The sequence below is a fragment of the Rhinopithecus roxellana genome, chromosome 7 (genome assembly GCF_007565055.1).
Source record: "Rhinopithecus roxellana isolate Shanxi Qingling chromosome 7, ASM756505v1, whole genome shotgun sequence".
NCBI classification, from domain to species: domain Eukaryota; kingdom Metazoa; phylum Chordata; class Mammalia; order Primates; family Cercopithecidae; genus Rhinopithecus; species Rhinopithecus roxellana.
In genome coordinates, this window is record NC_044555.1 from 124,855,753 (window position 1) to 124,878,769 (window position 23,017).

The following is a 23,017-nucleotide window of genomic DNA, read 5'->3' on the forward strand; positions in this document are numbered from 1 at the left end:
AAGGTGAAAGCCTGTCTCTACTAAAATTACAAAAATTTGCTGGGCGTGGTGGCACACAGCTGTAGTCACAGCTACTTGGGAGGCTGAGGCAGGAGAACCGCTTGAACTCGGGAGGCTGAGGCAGGAGAACTGCTTGAACTCGGGAGGCAGAGGCTGCAGTGACCCAAGATTGCGCCACTGCACTCCAGCCTGGGTAACGGGAGGGAGACTCTATCTCAGAAAAATAAAACGAGGTGCTGTGGGAACCCAGAGGAGGGAGTAACATATCAGCTGCTGGGAGATGAGGGTCATCTCTTGACTCCTGACTCCATTAAATCACGAAAAGGCAGAGACTTATTGCCACCTGACTCTGGTTAAAATTAACCTGTCTCCTGAGGTTCTACTCTAGCCCTCTCCCATAACTATATCAGCACAGGTTAATCAGTTTAGCTAGTTTCACACTTGGAGTAAGAAAGAAACTGGACAGGGAAGTTGCTTTAGAGGTAGAGGATGTTCAAAATAGTAACAAAGTTTGAGTGCTAAGGTGGGGGATGGGGTTGGGGATACCATGAGGGCACTGAGCCAGGGAGGGCAGGCCCAGAGCAGTGGAGCACCTGGGGCGAGTGCCTGGGCAGAGGGGAGGTCAGAGGTCACCTACCTCAAAGTTTGGTCCCCATCTCCCACCGGCTCCATCATTAACCATTCCTTGATGCTTTGTACTGTGCCATGTTACGTGGTTGATACTGTCCCTCCCGCTCTTCAAGGAGGTAATGTACTAATTGGGGACACTAAATAGGTACAGGTCATTGAAGATTTAAGTAACAGTTTGTGATTATAATGGAAGAGATGTCACAGGGTGTTCATGATCAGTTGCTGAAAGAGTAGCAATTGCAATAAGTTTAAAATAGCTCAGTTAGGACAGGCTGGTCTGGGGAGGCAGAGTCCATGAATCGCGTCTTGAAGGAGGGACACAATTTAATTGGTACTAGGAGGATAGGAAGAACATTCTGATTGAGTGGAACCAATCAGATCTTGAAGGATGGATTGTACTTTTTTTTTTTTTTTTTTTTTTTGAGATAGTCTTGCTCTGATCACCCAGGTGCAATCTCGGCTCACTGCAACTTCTGCCTCCAGGTTCAAGGGATTTTCTACCTCAGCCTCTGCAGTAGCTGGGATTATAGGCACGTGCCACCAAGCCCGGCTAATTTTTGTATTTTTAATAGAGATGAGGTTTCGCAATATTGGCCATGCTGGTCTCGAACTCCTGACCTCAGGTAATCCACCCACCTCAGCTTCCTAAAGTGCTGGGATTACAGGCGTGAGCCATCGTGCCTGGCTGGTGATGGATTTTCTTTCTTTTCTTGTGTGTGTGTGTGTGTGTGTGTGTGTGTGTGTGTGTGTGTGTGTGTTTTCCCCCGAGATAGAGTCTCAGTCTGTTGCCAGGCTGGAGTGCAGTGGCACGATCTCGACTCATTGCAACCTCCGCCTCCTGGGTTCAAGTGATTCTCCTGCCTCAGCCTCCCAAGTAGCTGGGACTACAGGTGCCAACCACCATGCCCAGCTACTTTTTGTATTTTTAGTGGAGACGGGGTTTCACCATGTTGGCCAGGATGATCTCCATCTCTTGACCTCATGATCTGCCCACCTCAGCCTCACAAAGTGCTCGGATTACAGGCATGAGCCACTGTGCACAGCCAGTGGATTGTATTTCTAAAGGAAAAGATACATAGAAGGGAAGATTATTCATTAAGAAAACACAAGAGTGTGTAAATAGTGTTGAGTTTGTCTGTATTGCCTAGAGCAGGTAAAAGATAAATGGAGGATCTTGGTTTCCAGGTTTAAAATGCTTAGAATATATATAGTAGATAATAAGAGCAAAAGCACAGAGTTTGGAAATTGTAAACAGAGGCATGTTCACAGGCCAGCAAATCCATCAGTTTGACTGGAGCAGTGCCTTGGGGTATGAGTGGTGGCAGAAGGAGCAGGGTGAGTTGACTGGGGAAGTCAGTCAGGACCCAAAGGTGAAGGGTCTTGATGGCAGGCCAAGGAGTTGGAGCTTTGTCCTGAAGACAGGGCTGATGCTAAACTTAAAATACTTCCAGAGCTACTGCCCTGAGCCCAAGTGCTCCCCCATCCCTACTCCAGGACCCCTGGACTGGCTTCAGCAATGAAAGGATTAAGTTTAGAAAGAATTAGAGATAAAGTATTTTGAGTATCACCCCTACCTATAGGCCAGGAGTCGTCACTGAGGGCATTTTATCAAAGGGCAAATGGGAGGGGTTGAGACAGATCACACGGGGAGCCTCTGTGTGTAGTTTGAGCTGGGGTGGAGGCTTCTGGGAATGTGGAATAAAGGCGAGGTTTTACGGACATTGCAAACCACACGCTGGACTTCGGGAGATGGGAGAGGGGAATGGGGGTGAATTGAAGGGAATGATCAGACGGCTCTGAAATTTCAAACTTAAGAGGTCAGGAAAACGGTGGCACCAGTAACAGAAATAGGCAAGTCATGATGGCCTTTTTGTTTGCTTGATTTATTATTATTATTATTATACTTTAAGTTCTGGGATACATGTGCAGAATGTGCCGGTTTGTTACATAGATATACATGTGCCATGGTGGTTTGCTGCACCCATCAACCCATCATCTTGGAAAGGTTTTTTGTGTGTGGAAATAATTTTAAAAATCCATTGTTGGCCAGCTGTGGTTGCTCACGCCTGTAATCCCAGCACTTTGGGAGGCCAAGGTGGGTGGATCACTTGAGGCCAGGAGTTCGAGACCAGCCTGGCCAAAATGGTGAAACCCCGGCTGTACTAAAAATACGAAAATTAGCCGGGCATGGTGGCGTGTGCCTGTACTCCCAGCTACTCAGGAGGCTGAGGCAGGAGAATCGCTTGAGCTTGGGAGGCAGAGGTTGCAGTGAACCGAGATCATGCTACTGCACTCCAGCCGACAGAGCAAGACTCTGACTCAATAGAGGGGCTATCGGCCGGGCGCGGTGGCTCAAGCCTGTAATCCCAGCACTTTGGGAGGCCGAGACGGGCGGATCACGAGGTCAGGAGATCGAGACCATCCTGGCTAACATGGTGAAACCCCGTCTCTACTAAAAATACAAAAAAACTAGCCGGGCGAGGTGGCGGGCGCCTGTAGTCCCAGCTACTCAGGAGGCTGAGACAGGAGAATGGCGTGAACCCGGGAGGCGGAGCTTGCAGTGAGCCGAGATTGAGCCACTGCACTCCAGTCTGGGCGACAGAGCGAGACTCCGCCTCAAAAAAAAAAAAAAAAAAAAAAAAAAATAGAGGGGCTATCTTTAAGGGGCTGACAAGCATCCATGTGGAAATGTCCAGCAGAGCGCTGGAAATGTGAGCCAGGAGCTTAGGAGAAAGGGTGGGACTGGAGCTCTGGATTTAAGACCCATCTCTGAGGAGCCAAAATGAGCCCCAAATGGATGAGATTCTTGAAGAACAGCCACATTGGAAGTGGTAGGTGAAGAACCAGCCCCAGAAAGGGTGATGGGGGACGCAGGAGAGCCCAGCTAGTGTGTGCTTACGAGGGTCGAGAACCGTGAAGAAGACATTTGATTTCACCACGAGGTCGCTGATGACCTTCCAGCAATGAGTTTCCATGGAGTTGGAGTAGGGGTGGCAGAAACCAGATTTCAGGTGGGGACGGGGCTACCCCATCCCATGCAGCACCTTTGTGCAAAATTTTTTAATGGTGACCCTTTATCAAGATGCTTACTTTCAACCATCAGGAAACTGTCATCATAAACTGGTTTTATTAGAAAAAGGCACTTTAATGCCAACTGCTGGAAACACGCATAGAAAATACAATTTGCACAACTAAACGCAGTGCCCTCCAGGGGGCAGGGAGAAGAAGAGAGTGGGAGAGGGTGATAATTGGCTTGGCAAAGAAGAGAAGAGCGAGAGCGCGGCCAGGGGAGGTAGTTAGGTCAAGTGGATGGTTTTGTACCAAGGACACAGCAAAGGTCCTCAGGCACTGATTCACATTACCCAAAGTCACCAGATAATAGAGTTGTTTCTATGGCTGAAATTTCTTAGCCTTGCCCCCAAACTTGGCAGGAGGGAAGCAAGCTCGTTTTAAGAAGGGAGAGGGGAGGAGATCCAGGCCATTGGCCTAGGGGTTGGCTTTGAGAGAGAATAGGTTGACCCTTCCTTGGAAAGAGGGGAGGGGGAAGCAGGGAGCCACAAAGAGAGAGAGGTGCCATGGGAACTCCTGGCTGCCGACTCCCGTCTTCCTGGTGAAGGAGTCAGGGTTAGGTGTGAAAGTGGGAGATGAGGGGCATCAGTCCACCCGAGGAGGTCTGCTGCAGTCATCATAGAGGCAGGCTGGTTCGCCTTTGAGGTGAGTTGCAGGCAGGCTGAGCAGCAGAAACCATGTGGTAGGTGCCCATGCTTGAGCAAGAATGGGGGTGGGCCCCATATAGGTCGCTGCTGGACTAGCCGCAGTGCGCCTGACAGCTGGAAAATGTCAAAAAGTAATCAAGAGGGAGCCCAGGATCCGGGAAGTAGGCTGGGGTGTCAGCAAAGGCTATTGTCTGGCGGGGGGGCTGGTATCACACAAACAGCCCAAGCCCGAGGCACAAATATTCAATGAATTCAGCTCTGACTGGGGGCTTTGTGGCTAACTCTGAGGCTGGAGGGCACTTTACCCCTGTCTAATCCTTCAGCAAAGCACTCTGGGGTGGCCCAAGATTCCAGCCTGACCGCATGGTGACTGTGGTTGCTAACACAGCAAACTCTAGGAAGAGTACCTTGGTCCAGCCAGTGAGTGCTGCTCCCAGAGCTGACTTCCCTTCCCTCCCGTCGTGGTTTTATCCTACTCGGCCTTCGTGTCCCTGAGGAGCGCATCTTCCCCAATGTGCATGCGCATCAAAGCGTTCCTACTCTGCACTCGTTCTAGCTCTACAACATCTCCAGATTCGGGGGATCAAACTTGTACCCCATAGTCTCAGAGCAACTGAATCTTGGCATGAACAAAGGGAATTACAGAATGCTTTCCCTTAAAAACAAAATCCCTATCCCTGTGGCTGATCCACGGAGACATACACACAGCTTTGGAGACAAGACCTCACAGCTACAGCCCTGTCCTCCCCAAAGAAACTAAGATACAGACCAACAAGTACACACAAGTACATACAGGGATAGTCACATACGGGGTAGTAAATTCCCTGTGTAGGGAATGCAGCCAGTGAGATAGAGCCAAGTAGAAGGGGTCTTCTCACGAAACTGCTGCACAGACCCTGGCCACAAACTTCTGCTTGGCTCAAGGATTTTTCCCTCCATCACCAAGTCAGCCCATTATGCTGCCAAAAGCATATCCCCTAGTGCTCTTGAAGGCCATAGTCTGATGCCAGGGATGCTTAAGCTGGGCACTGTTTGGCCACAGTGACACCAGGCAGGGCCGGGGAACTGGGGGTGAAGTGTGTTGACATCCCACTGAAATGCAGGGGCAGGTGTGCTACTGAAGTCGGTCCCTATGAAAATGCTGCTCAATTTTGCCTGGTGGGTCACATCTGCCCTGACCCCTTTGCTTATATGTCATGGGGCTCCATCTTAATGAGGGAAGTAGGGTTGAATGGGGAGAAGGGGGCTGGGGTGGGGGATCTTGTCAGAAGGCTCCCAGATGTGGTCACACTAGGCTCAGCCATCAACAGGGACCCTGGGCCTGAGGAGAGCTCAAGTTCAGCCACCGGGGTCAGCCCAACAGTGGGGCGGCTGGGAGGAGACAAAGTCTGGTTGCCCAGAAGGCTCGGATTGTGGGAACCCCTGGAAACCACTTGGGTTGGAAGTGGCTGAAGATGAGCCTGATCTCTCAGGAGCTCCCTCAGGGTCTCTTCAGGAACCAGCAGCCCCTCCATGGGGGCCCCCGTCACCATACCCTGAACATAGGAGGAGGACCTCAGTGGCCCCTCCTTGACCCCAGGGGCTGCTGTAGTGCCAGAAGTCCTGATGAAGGCAGCAATGACAGTCCCAGGGGGCTGAGAGCTGGGCCCTGCTGGTCCAGCCCCTGTGACCGTGGGTGGCGCTGGGTTGGTCGGACGGTTGGCCCCAGCCAGAAGTTGGGGGAGGCCACTGAGAATCAGTGGAGCCCCTGGGGCTGCCACCTGGCTGTCTTGGAAACTGGCGTTTAGGGGGAAAGAGGCCTGCAAAGTGAAGGTGTCCTTGAAAGTAGAGGCCGCTGGAACACTCTGGAGAACGAGCTGAGTGGGAGCAGTAGTACTGGCAGGAGGCCCATTGGTCAGCACCGTGGTCAGCGGGATCGTCTGCAGGGTCAGGGCCGAGCCCGACCCCACGGGGGCCACTCCTAGGTGGATGTTGCCGGGCACCGAAGTCGCACTGAGAAGAAACAGAGAACAGAGTTGGTTAAGGCAGGAGGTGTCCCCCAGCTGGTTAGGAAGGAGGGCAGAGAGGAATGGAGCTGAAGGTGTTTGTCGATTTCTTTGCTGTTTTGTTGCTTTTTTTTCTTTTTCTAGAGACAGGGTCTCACTCTGCTGCCCAGGCTGGAGTGCAGTGACACGATTATTGCTCACTGCAGCCTTGAAGCCCTGGGTTCAAGCGATCCTCCTGACTCAGCTTCCCAAGTAGCTGGGACTACAGGTGTGTGCCACCTCGCCCAGCTAATTTTTATTTACATGTATTTATTTATTTTTATTTTTTTGAGATGGAGTCTCGCTCTGTCACTCGGGCTGGAGTGCAGTAGCGCAATCTTGGCTCACTGCAACTTCTGACTCCCAGGTTCAAGCGATTCTCCTGCCTCAGCCTCCCAACTAGCTGGGATTATAGGCAAGCACCACCACACCCGGCTAATTTTGTATTTTTAGTAGAGATGGAGTTTCACCGTGTTGGCCAGGCTGGTCTTGAACTCCTGACCTCAGGTGATCCACCTGCCTCGGCCTCCCAAAGTGCTGGGATTACAGGCGTGAGCCACCGTGCCCAGCTGTAGCTCACATTTATTAAGTACTTAGTATAGGCCGGGCGCGGTGGCTCAAGCCTGTAATCCCAGCAGTTTGGGAGGCCGAGACGGGCGGATCACGAGGTCAGGAGATTGAGACCATCCTGGCTAACCCGGTGAAACCCCGTCTCTACTAAAAAAATATAAAAAACTAGCCGGGCGAGGTGGCGGGCGCTTGTAGTCCCAGCTACTCGGGAGGCTGAGGCTGAGGCAGGAGAATGGCGTAAACCCGGGAGGCGGAGCTTGCAGTGAGCTGAGATCCGGCCACTGCACTCCAGTCCGGGCGACAGAGCGAGACTCCACCTCAAAAAAAAAAAAAAAAAAAAGTACTTAGTATATAGGTTTATAGGTCAGGGATCATTCTAAGTGATTGACATGTGGCATTTCACTCAATCCTGAAAACAGCTCACAAGTGGAATAAGAACAATCTGATTTTACAGATTGAGGAAAGTGAAGCACAGAGAGGTTATGTATTAATAACTTGCTCCAAGACCAGCCATACCTTTGTTATCCTTTGATTTCTTCCAAGTGGGGATGCTGGGGTCTCACAAGGCCTCGATGTGAGTCCCTCCTGCTCTAGTGCTTACACAGCGAGTGTACATAGGTGAGTAAGCACTACACAGCAGGCCTTGTGACCCCAGAGCTCATCTTCCTCACCATTCCACTCTACTGCCTGCCCTCCTCAAAAGGGTGTCTCACTGACCCGCGCCAGCGTAGTGGGAGGTCCATACACATAACCCAACAAGTCCAACCTTCTCAGGGAAAATCGGAGGCCCCTTAGTGGGGATGAGAAGTAGTGAGAGCTTGCCGGGTACGCCTGGAGGTCCCAAGGGGTTCACAGCAGGTGACTCTAAAACATTCTCTGTTGCTTCTTTTCTAGAATGGAGGAGGTTTAGGAGGATGGGCCAGGACACGGAGGCCCTGGTGGCTCCCTGGGGAGCTGCTCTCATGTAAGCCCCCGGATGTGTGACCTCAGGCAAGTGACTTTCTCTCTTGACCAACAAGTGCCCTACTGGCTTCTCCATGGCTCTGGGAGGATCCCATGAGCCTGGAGACAGAGCAGAGCTTGGCAAGAAGTTGAAAACTGAGCCCTGCCGGGTGCAGTGGCTCACACCTGTAATCTCAGCACTTTAGGAGGCCAAGGCAGGTTGATCACTTGAGGTCAGGAGTTTGAGACCAGCCTGGTCAACATGGTGAAACCCCGTCTTTACTAAAAATACAAAAATTCGCTGGGTGTGGTGGTGGGTACCTGTAATCCCAGCTACTCGGGAGGCTGAAGCAGGAGAATCATTTGAACCCGAGAGGCGGAGGTTGCAATGAGCAGACATCACGCCACTGCACTCCAGCCTGGGTGACAGAGCGAGACTCCATCTCAAAAAAAAAAAAAAAGAAAGAAAGAAAACTGAACCCCAACATGATGTACTATGTGAAGACTCACGCAACCTGGGTGCCTTTACCTCACAGCTTTGGTGAGCTTGACCTGGCCCTCTACTGGAGAGACAAGCATGGTGGAGGTAGTGGGGATCTCCTCGTCTAGCGACAGTCCCAATTCCAGACTCGCAGATGGCTGGAGACCGACATGCTGAATTTTTGGCTTCTCCCAAGAAGAGCTGCCCTTGACCTGGGGGGCAGATCTGGATGAGACCCTGGAGCTGGTTCTCCGGGTGGTACTGGCGGAGGCCACAGAGGCCGTGGAGGCCTGAGGAGGGGCTGCTGTGGCTTCGCTGCTCTCGTCCTCATCTTCAATGACCACCAGGTCCTTGGGCATCTCCTTAAACTGGTACACCAGCCTCTGCCCTTCCACTTTGGCCAGGATACCTCTTTGGTAGTAGTATCTAGAGGAAGAGAGGCGGGGAGTTGGGAGTTAGCCGGGAGCTGGGTGGGAGACCTTCTACCTCCATCTCCCCAACGCTCCTCTCCCAGGGCTAGGCAAGCATGAGGCTGAGTGAGGCTGGCTGGGGAGCCAGCTGAGGGCCCAAGGGCAAGGGAAAGGATATGTCAACACCTGGACTTGGAAGGCTTTTATAACATTCCTGAGATTTCCCCCTGAGGACTCAAAGGATCACAAAAAGGTTTTCAAATGCCACCCCCTCCAACCCCCTGCTTTGGGGTAGAGGACAGGGAATGACTGAAGGAGGGAACTGAGAGTGAGGGGATGGATGGCGGGGACAGCAATCCCCCAGCCTGAAAGACCACCTCTAGGACAACTCAAGCCCACCTCCCTGGGGCTCTGGCTTGCAGATGTGAAGAAAGCCCTTCTTGGGGAAGAGGGGATGCTGAACTGCTCTTCCATTATAAAAAACAAAAAGGAGGCCAGGCGCGGTGGCTCACGCCTGTAATCCCAACACTTTGGGAGGCCAAGGTGGGCAGATCACTTGAGGCCAGAAGTTCGAGACCAGCCTGGCCAACATGGCGAAACCCCATCTCTATTAAAAATACAAAAAATTAGGCCAAGTGCGGTGACTCAAGCCTGTAGTCCCAGCATTTTGGGAGGCCGAGGCAGGCAGATCACAAGGTCAAGAGATCAAGACCATCCTGGCTAACACGGTGAAACCCCGTCTCTAATAAAATTACAAAAAAATCAGCCGGGCGTGGTGGCGGGTGCCTGTAGTCCCAGTTACCTGCAAGGCTGACGCAGGAGAATGGCGTGAACCTGGGAGGCAGAGCTTGCAGTGAGCCAAGATTGTGCCACTGCACTCCAGCCTGGGCGACAGGGTGAGACTCTGTCTCAAAAAAAAAAAAAAAAAAAAAAAGAAAATACAAAAAATTAGCTGAGCGTGGTGACATGCGCCTGTAATCCCAGCTACTCAGGAGGCTGAGGCATGAGAATCGCTTGAACCCAGGCGGTGGAGGTTGCAGTGAGCCGAGATCATGCCACTACATTCAAGCCTGGGTGACAGAGCAAGACTCCATCTCAAAAAAAAAAAAAAAGAAAGAAAGAAAGAAAGAAAGAAGAAAGAAAATAAAAAGAAAAGGGAAAAAAGAAAATAAAAAGAAAAAAGGCCAGGTCAGAGATACAAGAGGACGGGGGGCTCTTCCTCCCAGAGGGGGCCTGGGGAATGGACATAGGAGCAAGCTAAGAGGAAAGTTACAAGACTCATTTCCTTATGATCAATCAGGTCTCCACAAAAGCAAGGAGGACTCCTTGGACTTAAGGAAGGACTGGTGATCCCCAGGGCAGGGGTTCTGTGTCCCAACAGCTCCTACCTTAGCGCCCGTCCCATTGTCTCATAGTTCATGTCAGGCTTGTTTTTCTGTTTCCCCCACAGCTTGGACACAGCTTTGGAGTCCACCAGTTTGAAGATGCCTTTCTCTCGCTGGGTCCACTTGATGTACTTGGGACAGGTGTTTCTGTCTTGCAGAAGCGCCAGGAGGAACTCCCACAGATAGATGGTGCTGCCTGCAGAGGGGCAGGCCATGAGGGGCAGCCTGGGCAGCTGGGGCACCCTGGCAGCAGGGAAGGGGCTCCCTCCCCACCTCACCTGAGTCCCAGCTGTCCGTACCTTTGCCGTCCTTTGATTTCTTCCTAATGGGGATGCTGGGGTCAGTGACAGGTGAGGTACTTCGGTTGCCCTTGGTCTTCCGGACTATGAGGGAAAGGTGAGTAGGATGAGGAGCAGCTTCCGAGAGAGGGCCCGGGAGCTGGCCAAGTTGGCTGTGACAAGGCCAACAAGGAGGAGGCAGGTCACCGGGGCTGGAGGCCGCAGATTGCTCTCCACAGCCATGGCCCTCAGGCCTCTGCACCCTCATTTTCAGGCCCCCAGGGTAGCACTGCAACATGGCTACAATGTGGAGAAACCGAGTGCTTGCAAATAAGTCACCTTTGTGAGAACAGAATCTGCCTAGCCTAACTTCTGATATGGAAAGGCAGCCTAAAGGCACCACTGTTGTGCAGGTAAGTGCGGTGCTGAGGTTTGGTTGCCATGCTGACAAGGCAGTATCAAGCAGCCATCGCCTGAGTAAATCAATAACACCAGGGCTTGGGAAAGCCCAAAGTCCTCTCTCATATATGGCCTCGGCTTTATAAGCTCTGCAGAGAGAGATAAGCACCCGGCATGACTAGTCTTTTATAGGCTGAGGCCCCAGAGGTCCAGGGACTGGCCAGGGGTCCGAGCCTGGTGTCCAAACGCCGAGCCTAGGATTCAACCTATCGAGATCATTAATGTTTCTGAAAGAGTTTATGCAGATCCAGGGCAGACAGGGGCAGCATGGGAAATGTCAGGCTACGGGCAGACTAATAGATGAGGCCATGTTTTACAGAAGGGAGGCCTTTTGGTCCATCCGTGTTACGCCAGAGAGCTGGCCTCATAACACATCCATAAGCCCTGACCGCCCCCCACGCCCCGCCCATCCCCTCAGAGACACACATACACTCACTCTTCCCCACTTACTTCTCTTCTTTGATTTCCCAGTCTTCTTGGCACTTTCCTCTCTGGAGGCCTTCTCCTCCAGAGAATGCCCCTCCTGGTCACTAGTGTCACCTGCCCTGTTCAGGGCATCGGGCTCAGAGGCAGGAAACAGGTAGTTGGGCAGAGTGATGGCTGGTACAGGGTCTGAGTCTGGAAGCATTTCGGAGGTATTGACTGCAAGGAGAAAGGCCTGAGGTGGGCGGGGCCCAGGGCAGGGCTGGAGCGGGGTCTCCCAGAGCTGGAGAGATGGGTAGGTTCCAAGGGAGGGCAGGGGGGCTCTTCCCCCCGAACCCCAGACACAGGATACACCTGAAAATGCTTCATGTGGCTTGTACCACGAGGAGAGGAAACATCTGCAGAGCTGTGGGCACGAGCTGGCCCCAATCACCGCTGCCACATTTATAGCCCACTGCTGGTGGCGGGGAAGATCTAGGCGGCACCCCAGGTAAAGGGCCACCTTAATTTAGCCCTTGGCTCATTTTACAACTCAAAGGGGCCTTAGAGATCATGTAGCCCCATTCCTGTGTTTTCCTGATGAGGAAACTGAGACAGACCCAGAGAGGGGAAGTCATGTACCCAAGATCACACAGTAAGTTTGTGCCCAGTACAAATAGGCACCCATTGTTGGATCCTGGATGAATACTGGTGAGAGTCAGGACTAGAAATATCTCATATTTCAGCTTTATGGCTTGCTTTCCCTCACTGTACCATAGCACCCCTTGGGAGAAGGCAATTTGGGGGGACCCTCCTATGTATCTGCCTGAGGGGGCACTGGGAAGAGCCTGCTTTGGGGGCCCTCTGGGGAGTTAGGATCTTGGTAGGATGGGCAGGGATCACTTATTTTATTTATTTGTTTGTTTATTTATTTATTTATTTAGACAGAGTCTTGCTCTTGTCGCCCAGGCTGGAGTGCAATGGTGCGATCTTGGCTTACTGCAACCTCTGCCTCCCGGGTTCTCCTGCCTCAGCCTCCCAAGTAGCTGGGATTACAGACATGTGCCACCACACCAGGCTAATTTTTGTATTTTTAGTAGAGATGGGGTTTTGCCATGTTGGCCTGGCCAGTCTCGAACTCCTGACTTCATATTCTGCCCACCTCAGCCTCCCAAAGTGCTGGGATTACAGGTGTGAGCCACCGCGCCCGGCCCGGATCACTTATTTCTAAAAGAGCCACATGCTGCATCTCTCAGTCTTCCTGGGAGCTAAGCAAAAGAGCAGAGGGGCCTGAGAAAGGCACCCTGCCCAATATTATCCAGCCTGAAAATGGGGAAAAAAATTTTTTTTTTTTTGAGATGGAGTTTCACTCTTGTCACCCAGGTTGGAGTGCAATGGCGCGATCTCGGCTCACTGTAACCTCTGCCTCCTGGGTTCAAGTGATTCTCCTGCCTCACCCTCCTGAGTAGCTAGGATTACAGGCTTGTGCCACCATGCCCAGCAAGTTTTTATATTTTTAGTAGAGATGGGGTTTCACCATGTTGGTCAGGCTGGTCCCGAACTCCTGACCTCAGGTGATCTACCCGCCTCAGCCTCCCAAAGTGCTGGGATTACAGGCGTGAGCCACTGTGCCTGGCCTGAAAATGGAAAGAAATTCTGACACATGCTACAACATGGATGGACTTTGAGGACATCGTACTAATTGAAATAAACCCGTCAGCAAAATACGAAAAGATAAAAGTCATATGTATATCGGTGGGTGTGGTGCGTGTATACCTGTGTGCACACATGCCTGAGAAACCAATACACGGATTTCATATTTTTAAATGGAATTATTTTGTTGCCTTGAGTTCAGGCACTGGGGTTCAAACTTACAGATTTGCTTCTCATCCAGGATATCGCTGGGAGACTCCATATTGAGCAAGACTTCTGCGGTTGACATGGTGTGCGAGGTGGCCTCATTGTCATCTGGTCCGGTTCCATGGTGGGAGGAGAGAAGAAAAGTTCCCTCAGGGCACAAGGCAGGGGGTACAGCTATCATCAGGGCCAGCCCGAAGAAAGGATGGTGGTAAGCATCCTTCGGGCTGACCCTGAAGTGAGTGCTAAGTGAGGGAGAAGCAGGGGACACTGACCAGAGGTACTGAGGGACAGCCAGGAAGGGCCCAGCACCCCTCCTGACCTAACTCTCCACCCCCTCAGCTGGTCTTCACTCCTCATCGTCCCACCCCATTTCCACTGACCATGAATCTGCTAAGATGGTTCCCTCCTCTGTGAAGCAGCACAACTTTTTGGCTGGTGGCCTTGCCCATTCTGCACGGGGTTACTAGAAGCCATTGTGGGCTGCTGTTCCCTAAAGACACAACCCCTTTTTCTACCACACCTTCTCTGCCCAGGAAGGGAACAGACCTGTCAGCAAAAAACTGCCTTCTAGGATCTGATCCTGCGTCATGCACAAGGTCCCGTCTGTTATGATGCCATTGTGGTCGTCCAACTCCAGTCCCGAGTACAGATGCAGTAAATCAGGGTAGGGTACCTGCTCCACGATCACAGCTGGGAACACAGAGGGGTCTTCCAGCTATGGAGAAGATAGGGATGTGGTTCAAGACCCACCCAGCTCTTCCAGCAAACCCTCCCTACCAGAATCTGGCCCTCTGTGCAAGTCCTTATTCTTGGGTTCATCAGGGACTGTCCTTTGTATAGGATGACATCACTCTGGGTCCAGCCTCATTAGGTGATGCTTTCAGTGCTTTCTTGATCAACAGAGATGGGTTAGCTCTGCACCACCAGCACTTTAAGTTTTGTTTTTTTTTTTTTTTTTTTTTTTTTTTTTTTTTTTTTTTTTTTGAGACAGAGTCCCACTCTGTTGCCTAGGCTGGAGTGCAGTGGCATGATCTCAGCTCACTGCAACCTCCGCCTTGGGTTCAAGCGATTCTCCTACCTCAGCTTCCCGAGTAGATGAGATTACAGGCGTGTGCCACCACGTCTGGCTAATTTTTGTAGTTTTTGTAGAGACAGGGTTTCATCATGTTGGCCAGGCTGGTCTCGAACTCCTGACCTCAGGTGATCCACCCAACTCAGCCTCCCAAAGTGCTGGGATTACAGGCGTGTGATTACAGCCACTGCGCCCAGCCAAGGGCAAGTTTGTTTTTTTTTTTTTTTTTTTTTTTGAGATGGAGTCTCACTCTGTTGCCCAGGCTGGAGTGCAATGGTGCAATCTCAGCTCACTGCAAACTCTGCCTTCTGGGTTCACACCATTCTCCTGCCTCAGTCTCCCGAGCAGCTGGGACTACAGGCGCCCACCACCACACCCGGCTAATTTTTTGTATTTTTAGTAGAGACGGGGTTGCACCGTGTTAGCCAGGATGGTCTCCATCTCCTGACCTCGTGATTCGCCCGCCTCGGCCTCCCACAGTGCTGGGATTACAGGCATGAGCCACCGCGCCCGGCCGGGCAAGCATTTTTAACTGGTTGTAGTTATGGTTTAATCCGTGGCCAGGTTACGGCTCAGTCTACAAGGATTAGATTCATTATAAGGCCATTGGGAATAGACTAGTTGATGGCAAGGGCAAGGGGCTCAACCTATAGTCGGGGTACAGAGGGATTCAGCCTAGAGTCAGGGTTGGGGACCTAGTTCACAGCCAGAGTTAGGGGCTCAGACATCTTCGGGCTCTGTCTGTGGCAATGATAGTGGGAATGAAGACAGAACAGAGGCATTATAGAAGTAGAAATGTCAGGACTGTCACTGCCTGGATGGGGAAGAGGGGTTCAATTTCCAGCTTCATTCAATAGGGACATGGAGATACTGCTCATGCCAAGGGGCCCAAGAGGAGGAAGAGCAGGCTGTGGACCAAGATAAGGGCTACAATGTCTGGATGTGGTGAGCTTGAGGTACCTTTGGGATATCTGAAATAGAGATGCCTATCAGGGAGTCAAAAATAAGTGTCTAAAGAGTTCAAAAGGGAGCTGGTGGTCGCTCAATCCCTTGGAGTAGATAAGAAAATTGAGATGAGAATTCAACCCCTAGAGAACATAAGTGTTCTGAAATTAAGCAAAGCGAAATTAAAAAGCAGTATGACTGCATGTGTTTTTTTTAAAAATCTCCATATAGAGGCTGCATGTGGTGGCTCATGCCTGCAATGCCAGCACTTTAGGAGGCTGAGGCGGGTGCATCACTTGAGCCTAGGAGTTCACACACGAGCTAGGGCAACATAGCAAGACCCTATCTCTATTTTAGAAAAAGAAAAAAAACCTCTATATAGAAGCAAATGTACCAGGATGTTAATCATAGTTTTCTTTTCTTTTCTTTTCTTTTTTTTTTTTTTTTTTGAGACAAGAGTCTGACTCTGTCACCCAGGCTGGAGTGCAGTGGCACCATCTTGGCTCACTGCAACCTCCACTTCCCAGGTTCAAGCAATTCTACTGCCTCAGCTTCCCAAGTAGCTGGGATTACAGGCGCCTGCCACCATACCTGGCTAATTTTTGTATTTTAGTGGAGACAGGGTTTCACCATGTAGGCCAGACTGGTCTCAAACTCCTGACCTCAGGTGACCCATCCACCTTGGTCTCCCAAAATGCTGAGATTACAGACATAAGCCACCACACCTGGCCATGGTTTTATTTTCATTATGGAGTTTTGAATGATTTTTCCCCCTTTCTACTTTTTTTGTATTTTCCAAATTTTCTTTCATGGGAATGTTGATAATTCTTTTTGTTGCTGTTGTTTAGTCTCAAGATCTGTTTGTGGATGATAATTCTTTTTTTTTTTTTTCATGCAAAAAGAATGAGAATGGTCCTCTCTGTGTAGTGTTCCTGAGGGATCCAGAGAAATAAAAATGGATAAAAGACCTTTGCATTTGGCTACGGGCAGTCACCCTGGCTAGATCAGTGTCAGGGCAGTGCTGGGGTCCCAGACCAAGTCTCAGTGGATCTCAGTGAGGACAGACAGAGGTAAGCAGTTGGGTATAGTGATTAAGGTCCTAGCGTCTAGAGCTGTACTGTGCATGATGATACCCACTAGCCACGGGCGGCTATTTAAATTTAGAGGTAAATAAAAACTTTGGAGAGCTTAAAAATTCATTTCTTCAACTGCACTACCCACATTTCAAGCGCTGTATAGCCACGTGTGACTAGTGGCCCCATAATGGACAGCACAAACAGAACATTTCCAGCATTCCAGAGAATTTCTCTTTTTTTTGAGATGGAGTTTTGGTCTTCTCACCCAGGCTGGAGTGCAATGGCACGATCTCAGCTCACTGCAACCTCCACCCCTCAGGCTCAAGCGATTCTCCTGTCTCAGCCTCCTGAGTAGCTGGGATTACAGGCATCCGCCACTAATTTTTGTATTTTTAGTAGAGACGGGGTTTCACCGTGTTGGCCAGGATGGTCTCAAACTCCTGACCTCGTGATCCGCCTGCGTCAGCCTCCCAAAGTGCTGGGATTACAGGTGTGAGCCACCGCGCCTGGCCTCATTCCAGAGAATTCTGTTGGATTGTGCTGATCTAGAGCCAGAGTGCCTGGGCTTGAGACCAAACTCTGCTGCTCACTAGCATTATGACCTTGGGCAAGTTACCAAACCTTTCTGTGTATCAGTTTCCCCATTTATAAAATGAGAGTGATCACATGATTGACCCCCTAGGATTGTTTAAACAGATCAATACACATAAAGCACTCACAGCAGGTTCTGGCGTAGACTAAGCTCTCATTAAGTGTTAGGTATCAGGGGCTTGTAGGAGACTGGTAATGTTTTCTTTCTTAATTTGGGTGGTGAGGGCCTGGGTGTTCATTTAATACATGTCTATATCTAAATATGATTTATGCACCTTTTTGTATTTATCATACATTTCAAAATAAAAGTAGTTTCCTAAGAGGCGTGAAAGGGGCTGGGTGTGGTAGCTCACACCTGTTGTTTTTCTTTTTCTTTTCCTTTTTTCTTTTTTTTTTTTTTTTTTTTTTTTTTTTTAGACAGAGTTTTGCCTCTTGTTGCCCAGGGTGGAGTGCAATGGCTCAATCTCAGCTCACCGCAACCTCCACTTACCGGGTTCAAGCGATTCTCCTGCCTCAGCCTCCTGCGTAACTGGGATTACAGGAATGCGCTACCACACCCGGCTAATTTTGTATTTTTAGTAGAGACAGGTTTTCTCCATGTTGGTCAGGCTGGTCTCGAGCTGCCAAACTCAGGTGATCCGCCTGCCTTGGCCTCCCGAAGTGCTGGGATTACAGGCGTGAGCCACTACGCCTAGCCGGCTCACACCTGTTGTAATCCCAGCACTTTGGGAGGCCTGAAGCAGAAGGATTGCTTGAGCTCAGGAGTTTGAGATCAACCTGGGCAACGTGGCGAGACCCCATCCCTACAAAAAATACAAAAATTAGGCCGGGCATGGTGGCTCACACCTGTAATCCCAGCACTTTGGGAGGCCAAGGCAGATGGATCACTTGAGGTCAGGAGTTTGAGACCAGCCTGACCAACATGGTGAAACCCTGTCTCTACTAAAAATACAAAATTAGCCAAGCATGGTGGTGTGCACCGGTAATCCCAGCTACTTGGGAGGCTGAGGCAGGAGAATCGCTTAAACCCAGGAGATGGAGATTGCAGTGAGCCGAGATCGCGCCATTGTACTCCAGCCTGAGCAATAAGAGCAAAACTCCCTCTCTCTCTCTCTCTCTCTGTGTATATATATATATATATATACACACACACACACACACACATATACACACAAAATTAGCCAGGTGCGGTGGCATGCGCCTGTTGTCCCAGCTACTTGGGAGGCTGAGGTGGGAGGATCACCTGAGCCTGGGGAGGTTGAGGCTGCAGTGAGCCACTGCACTTCATCCTGGGCGACAGAGTGAGACCCTGTCAAAAAAAAAAAAAAAGGAAAAAGAAAACAGAAAGAAAGAAAAAAAAAGAGTGAAAGGGGGGTAAGAAAGTAAAAACAGAGTGTGGAGACTACCCTGGGGGGAAGAACAGAACTAAAAAGGTGTAAAAAGGTGCTATTTTGAAGGTGGGGGCAGAAGGGAGAGAAGTTTTTCTTTTAGGGTTGGGGACATCTGAAGATGTTCAAAGTTGAGGAAAGAAATCTGAGAGGTCTAAAAGATACGGGAGGCCAGGCGTGGTGGCTCACGTCTGTGATCCCAGCACTTTGGAAGTCCGAGACAGGCGGATCACCTGTGGTCAGGAGTTTGAGACCAGTCTGCCCAACATGGTGAAACCCTGTATCTACTGAAAATACAAAAATTAGCTGGGCGTGGTGATGCGTGCCTGTAATCTCAGCTACTCCAGAGGCGGAGGCACAAGAATCGCTTGAACCCCGGAGGCAGAAGTGGCAGTGAGCCGAGATCGTGCTACTGTACTGGAACCTGGATGACAAGAGTGAAACTCCATCTCAAAAAATAAAAATAAAAAGTAAAAGATACGAGAGACGGGATGTGATGGATGGTTTGAGGTCTTGAAGGATGCAGGAGAGAACAGATTAAGTACAGAGTTTGGGAGTTACCCTTGCAAGGAAAAGTAACATTTCTTTCTCCTGGGCCAGTGGGAAGGAAACAAGAACAGATATTACAGATAAAAAGAGAGAAGGGAGGGAAACTGAGGGCATCCTGGGCTTTCAACTTCTCTGTGGACTGGAGGAGAGGCTGTCCACTGAGGGTGGAGGGATAGGTTGGAAGGTAAGAACTGCTTCTGTGAAAAACAGCCTCTATGAAGAAAAGCAACAACTGCTGAGTGAACTAGAAACAAACGAAAAATGACAAGTAGCATTGAGAACTCATGTATGGTAGATTTTTCTTCCTTTCTCCTTGTCTGATGCCCTCCACAAGGCTAGGCACACCACGTATGTTCAATAAAATAGAGCTGCTTTAGGTAAGGAGGTAGACAGAATGGCCAATGTGCTCAAAGGCCACAAGGGGGCAGGCTTTGGTAGGCCGCTAGAGATTGGATAGTTTTCCATCCTCACAAGATTTAGAATAGAGAGCATCTGAGTTAGACTGGAATGCCCTTTGGAGATAATCCAGCTGGATCGCCTCTTGGTGAAGATGGGGAAACAGCAGTCAGATAGGGTAGGGGTCCAGGCGCGGTAGCTCACGCCCGTAATCCTAGCAGTTTTGGATGCCAAGCTGGGCGGATCACTTGAGGCCAGGAGTTGGAGATCAGCCTGGCCAACATGGTGAAATCCCGTCTCTACTAAAAATACACAAAAATTAGCCAGGGGTGGTGGCAGGTGCCTATAATCCCAGCTACTCGGGAGGCTGAGGAGAATGGCTTGAACCTGGGAGGCAGAGGTTGCAGTGAGCCGAGAACATGCCACTGGACTCCAGCCTGGGCAACAGAGAAACTTCGTCTCAAAAAATAAATTAATTAATTAATTAAAGTAAATAAGGTAAGGGAAAGGACTTGCTCAGGTGACATTGTGACCAAACTGGGATCAAAACCCAGGGCTCCTGACTCCTAATCTTCCATTCCTTCTACTGTGCCTGGATGCCTCTTCTCTCTCCATTTTGTGGAAGGAGGAGAATGGAGGGTAATGATGAGTCTGCCAGGACACCATTCAATGAGTATATCTAAATGCACGGAAAACGTGCCAGTGCAGGGAAGGTATGGAGCAGTGAGGACCTGAGTGAGCGCCAGAATCCTGTCCTATTTTCCAACTTCCTCCCACCAAAAGACCTCATTTCCAGCTTGCCCTGGATCCTCAGGCTGGGGCCAAAAGATGACTCTGAAAATGTCAGGGCCTGGACACCAGTCCACAGTTCAGCTGGCAGCGCTCATTCTTGCTATGTGGCTGTTCCCACAGCTTTCTCACTGTGACACTTTGGGAGAAGAGAAGTGGCCGAAAAATGCATTTGATGGTCAGTGTACCCCTTATGCGTTTGGTCCATGTTGCTGACTAACCAACAGCCCAGCTGATGTACTTAGCAGCTGTTTGGCTGGCTCGATGATTGCATGTGGGCAGCCAGCTCCCTAAATGACTGCCCGGTGACTCTGGACCAGCCTCATGAGTGACTGGCTGGCACGCAGGCCCAGTGCCCTGAGCATAGTAGGTGCGGCTAGCTGTGCAGCCAGCTGGCTCCTTGGCTGTCTGCCTGGCTGTCTGTGTCTATCTGATTGTCCACATGGGCTGACTGTGCTCTGTTCTCTGGGGCCATACCTGGTGGATATCATCATCCATCCCGTTGCTTGCGAACTCAAAGATCAGGTCACTGGGCTGTAGGGTAATAGCCATGCTGTCTTTTCAGAGAGCTGACAATGGGATTATCAGAGCCCTCCAGAACTGTAGGGCTTTCTTGATGAAGAGACACTACCCAGGTACTTTGGAGCCTACAGCCTACTCCCCAAACTGCGGTAAAATAGGGGGTGGAGAGAGCTGGAATAGGTGGTGGCCTAAGCCAGGCTCAAGGCTGCATTCTGGGCTGGACCAACCACAGGAGCGACCTAGAGAGAAGGGAGAGATGGGGACAGTGAGTAAGTCACCTTCCTTGAGCTCCGTTGCCAGAACTGCCTATGAACCAGAGGGACCCTGCCATGCTAAGGCAGACTGCCAATAGAGGAGTGGCGGAAAGGGGAGGATGAGGAGAGAAGAAAAGCGACAGAGAAGAAAGAGGTCAGGGAAAGAAAGAAGGAGAAAGAGGAAGTCAACTGAATGGCCTCCAGTGGGAAGTGGCTGAGTGTTGGTGCCCGTCTGGGTTACCAACATAGGCATCTCACTCTAGTCCCAAAGACACACAGCCTCCCTCCCTGCCTCCTCCCCTTCCCCTGGAGAAACTGACAGATGGAGGAACTTTGCACTCTCTCCACCCTGAAGACTAATCCCCAGGGCATGGCCACAGGGGGAGTCACGGCGCCCGGCCTGGCCTCATGGACAAGGCGGCAGCATGGAGAATCCCTGTAACTCCCTTGGCTTGGGGGAAGAATCGTGTGAGGGGCTGAGTGGGGGTCTGTGGGTATACAGAGTGCTCTTTTGACTCTGCCTGACTCCAGCTGAAGTCAGCCTAATTTTACCTTGGGAGTGGGGGTCAGTTAGCTTTGAGGGGCCACGTCTGCGGAGGAAGAAGTGGGGGTGGTCACACCCATGCCTGCCTCACTGTGGGGGTTGTGTCGTGTGAGGACCAGCAGTGGCCTGACTCTGCTCTCAGGGATGGGACTCTCAGATGGAGCCAAACTTCCAGAGGGCCTGGAGACCGGGGGACAGGCGGGCCACACACCCTGTTTTTGTCGGCACTCCCCATCCTCACCACCACCGCTGCCACCGGCCAGAGAGTGTGGCCTCTGTGCTGTGTGTGGGTTTGTGTTCTTGGTTCAGCTTTGCTTTCAGTTTCAAGACTGAACTGTCACCCTGGGAACTGGCGAGGAGAGCCCCGGCTGGAGGAGGGGCAGGCGGAACCTTCCCCATCCTCTGGGGCTGGCTCGGGCCCCTTTTCCAGGAAATCTTCTGTGTCTGCCGCAGCCCAAACACACCTCCTCTTGCCCCACGTGCCCTCAGCGCTCACGGTGTCACATGGCGCCCGGGCCTGCATTTGTTTCCCCTGTCGCCACTCCTCAGGGCTGTCAGTGCCCAGGCGCCTCATGTGCGTGTTGTGGGTGGTCACACCCAGGCCTGCCTCCCACAGCCCCAGCCCTCCCACCTCCCTCCTCGCCAGCCAGCTCTGCTCCTCCACCCCATCACTGGAGCTTCTCCACTTCCAGGCGCCACGTCTTTCGTCCCCTGGGCTCGGTTCTGAGTGTGTGGATGTGCATGTGGGTGGGTCCACGAACAGCCTGGCCTCACCATGAGCGCCTGAAGAATTAGGGCCATGCACCATAGCGGGAGCCACACACTGCACTCCACCTCCTTGACACTCCCTTGGCAGTGCCGGGGTGGCCAAACCTTCTCCTGGCCCGGAAAGAAATGAGGAACTTCAGAGAGGGGCAAAGGGGAGGAAAGGGAGGGGGACCACGGTGACCTCCCTGATGACCGCTCTCCCCCACAGGAGACACCCAGGACTCTCCTACTTCCTTTCCGTTAGCCCACAGGGCTGGCCGTGCCCTCGCCCCCCCCCCCCTCACCCCCACACCTTTCCACCCACCCCAACAAAAAGTCGGGAGAAGTCGCTCAACTCAACCTGTCAGGTCTGAATTACCCTTTGGACGAGTGAGAGGCTGCGTACTGGGAGGAGGCGCCTGGGAACCTGCAGTCCTTGCCCTGGGTTCACTCCTCCCACCACCACCCTACCCCCACCAAACCCTGCCTGCAACCCATTCTCCGCTGGTCTGTGAAGCCTCCCAAGGCCATTTATGCTTGGAAGGTCTGTCCCCCCACCTCCCGCCACTAACCTAAGTGCCCCAAGGCTTGCATTCCACAGCAGCTCCCGCCCTCCCACAGGCCTTCTGTCTGCCCCCAGGAAACATTCTCATACTAATCAAATTAAAGGTGATCACTTTCACCTAATCCCACTTTGTCTAAACATGAAACTCCTGTGTGTGTCCCTTCCCCCAAGGTCACCCGCTATAGCCCTTCCCTTTGGGCTTGCTCATCTCTTCTTTCCAGATCAGGATTTCATGTCTGCGAGTTCATTGCTGGTGCTGTCTGCCTGGGCTACTTTTATGCACCTTCCTTACCTCCTCCATAAGACAGAGGTTTCCTTGAGGGCAGGAACAACTGAGTTGTACATTGATGAAACCTTAGCACCTTGCATCATGTGTGGCATGTAACACACTCAATTTGTGTTTGTGGAATGAATGCATGAAT

The 23,017-nt window shown here is 51.2% G+C and overlaps 1 protein-coding gene across 4 annotated transcripts in view; it reads right to left on the reverse strand.

Moving 5' to 3' along the window:
* Positions 1-3,729: 3,729 nt before the first annotated feature.
* Positions 3,730-23,017, reverse strand: part of ELF4 (E74 like ETS transcription factor 4) — a 47,116-nt gene continuing 27,828 nt past the window's right edge. For 2 of the 4 annotated variants that reach the window (XM_030934472.1, XM_030934471.1), the window contains exons 2-9: positions 20,441-20,724; positions 13,704-13,872; positions 13,173-13,265; positions 11,346-11,537; positions 10,458-10,541; positions 10,162-10,354; positions 8,412-8,789; positions 3,730-6,338 (exon numbers count right to left, since the gene is read on the reverse strand). In XM_030934472.1, the coding sequence (XP_030790332.1) occupies positions 5,534-6,338; positions 8,412-8,789; positions 10,162-10,354; positions 10,458-10,541; positions 11,346-11,537; positions 13,173-13,265; positions 13,704-13,872; positions 20,441-20,515 (1,989 nt within the window). In that variant the 5' untranslated portion in view covers positions 20,516-20,724 and the 3' untranslated portion in view covers positions 3,730-5,533. The remainder of the gene's footprint in view (positions 6,339-8,411; positions 8,790-10,161; positions 10,355-10,457; positions 10,542-11,345; positions 11,538-13,172; positions 13,266-13,703; positions 13,873-20,440; positions 20,725-23,017) is intronic. The other 2 variants (XM_030934473.1, XM_030934474.1) reach the window with 2 other exon arrangements.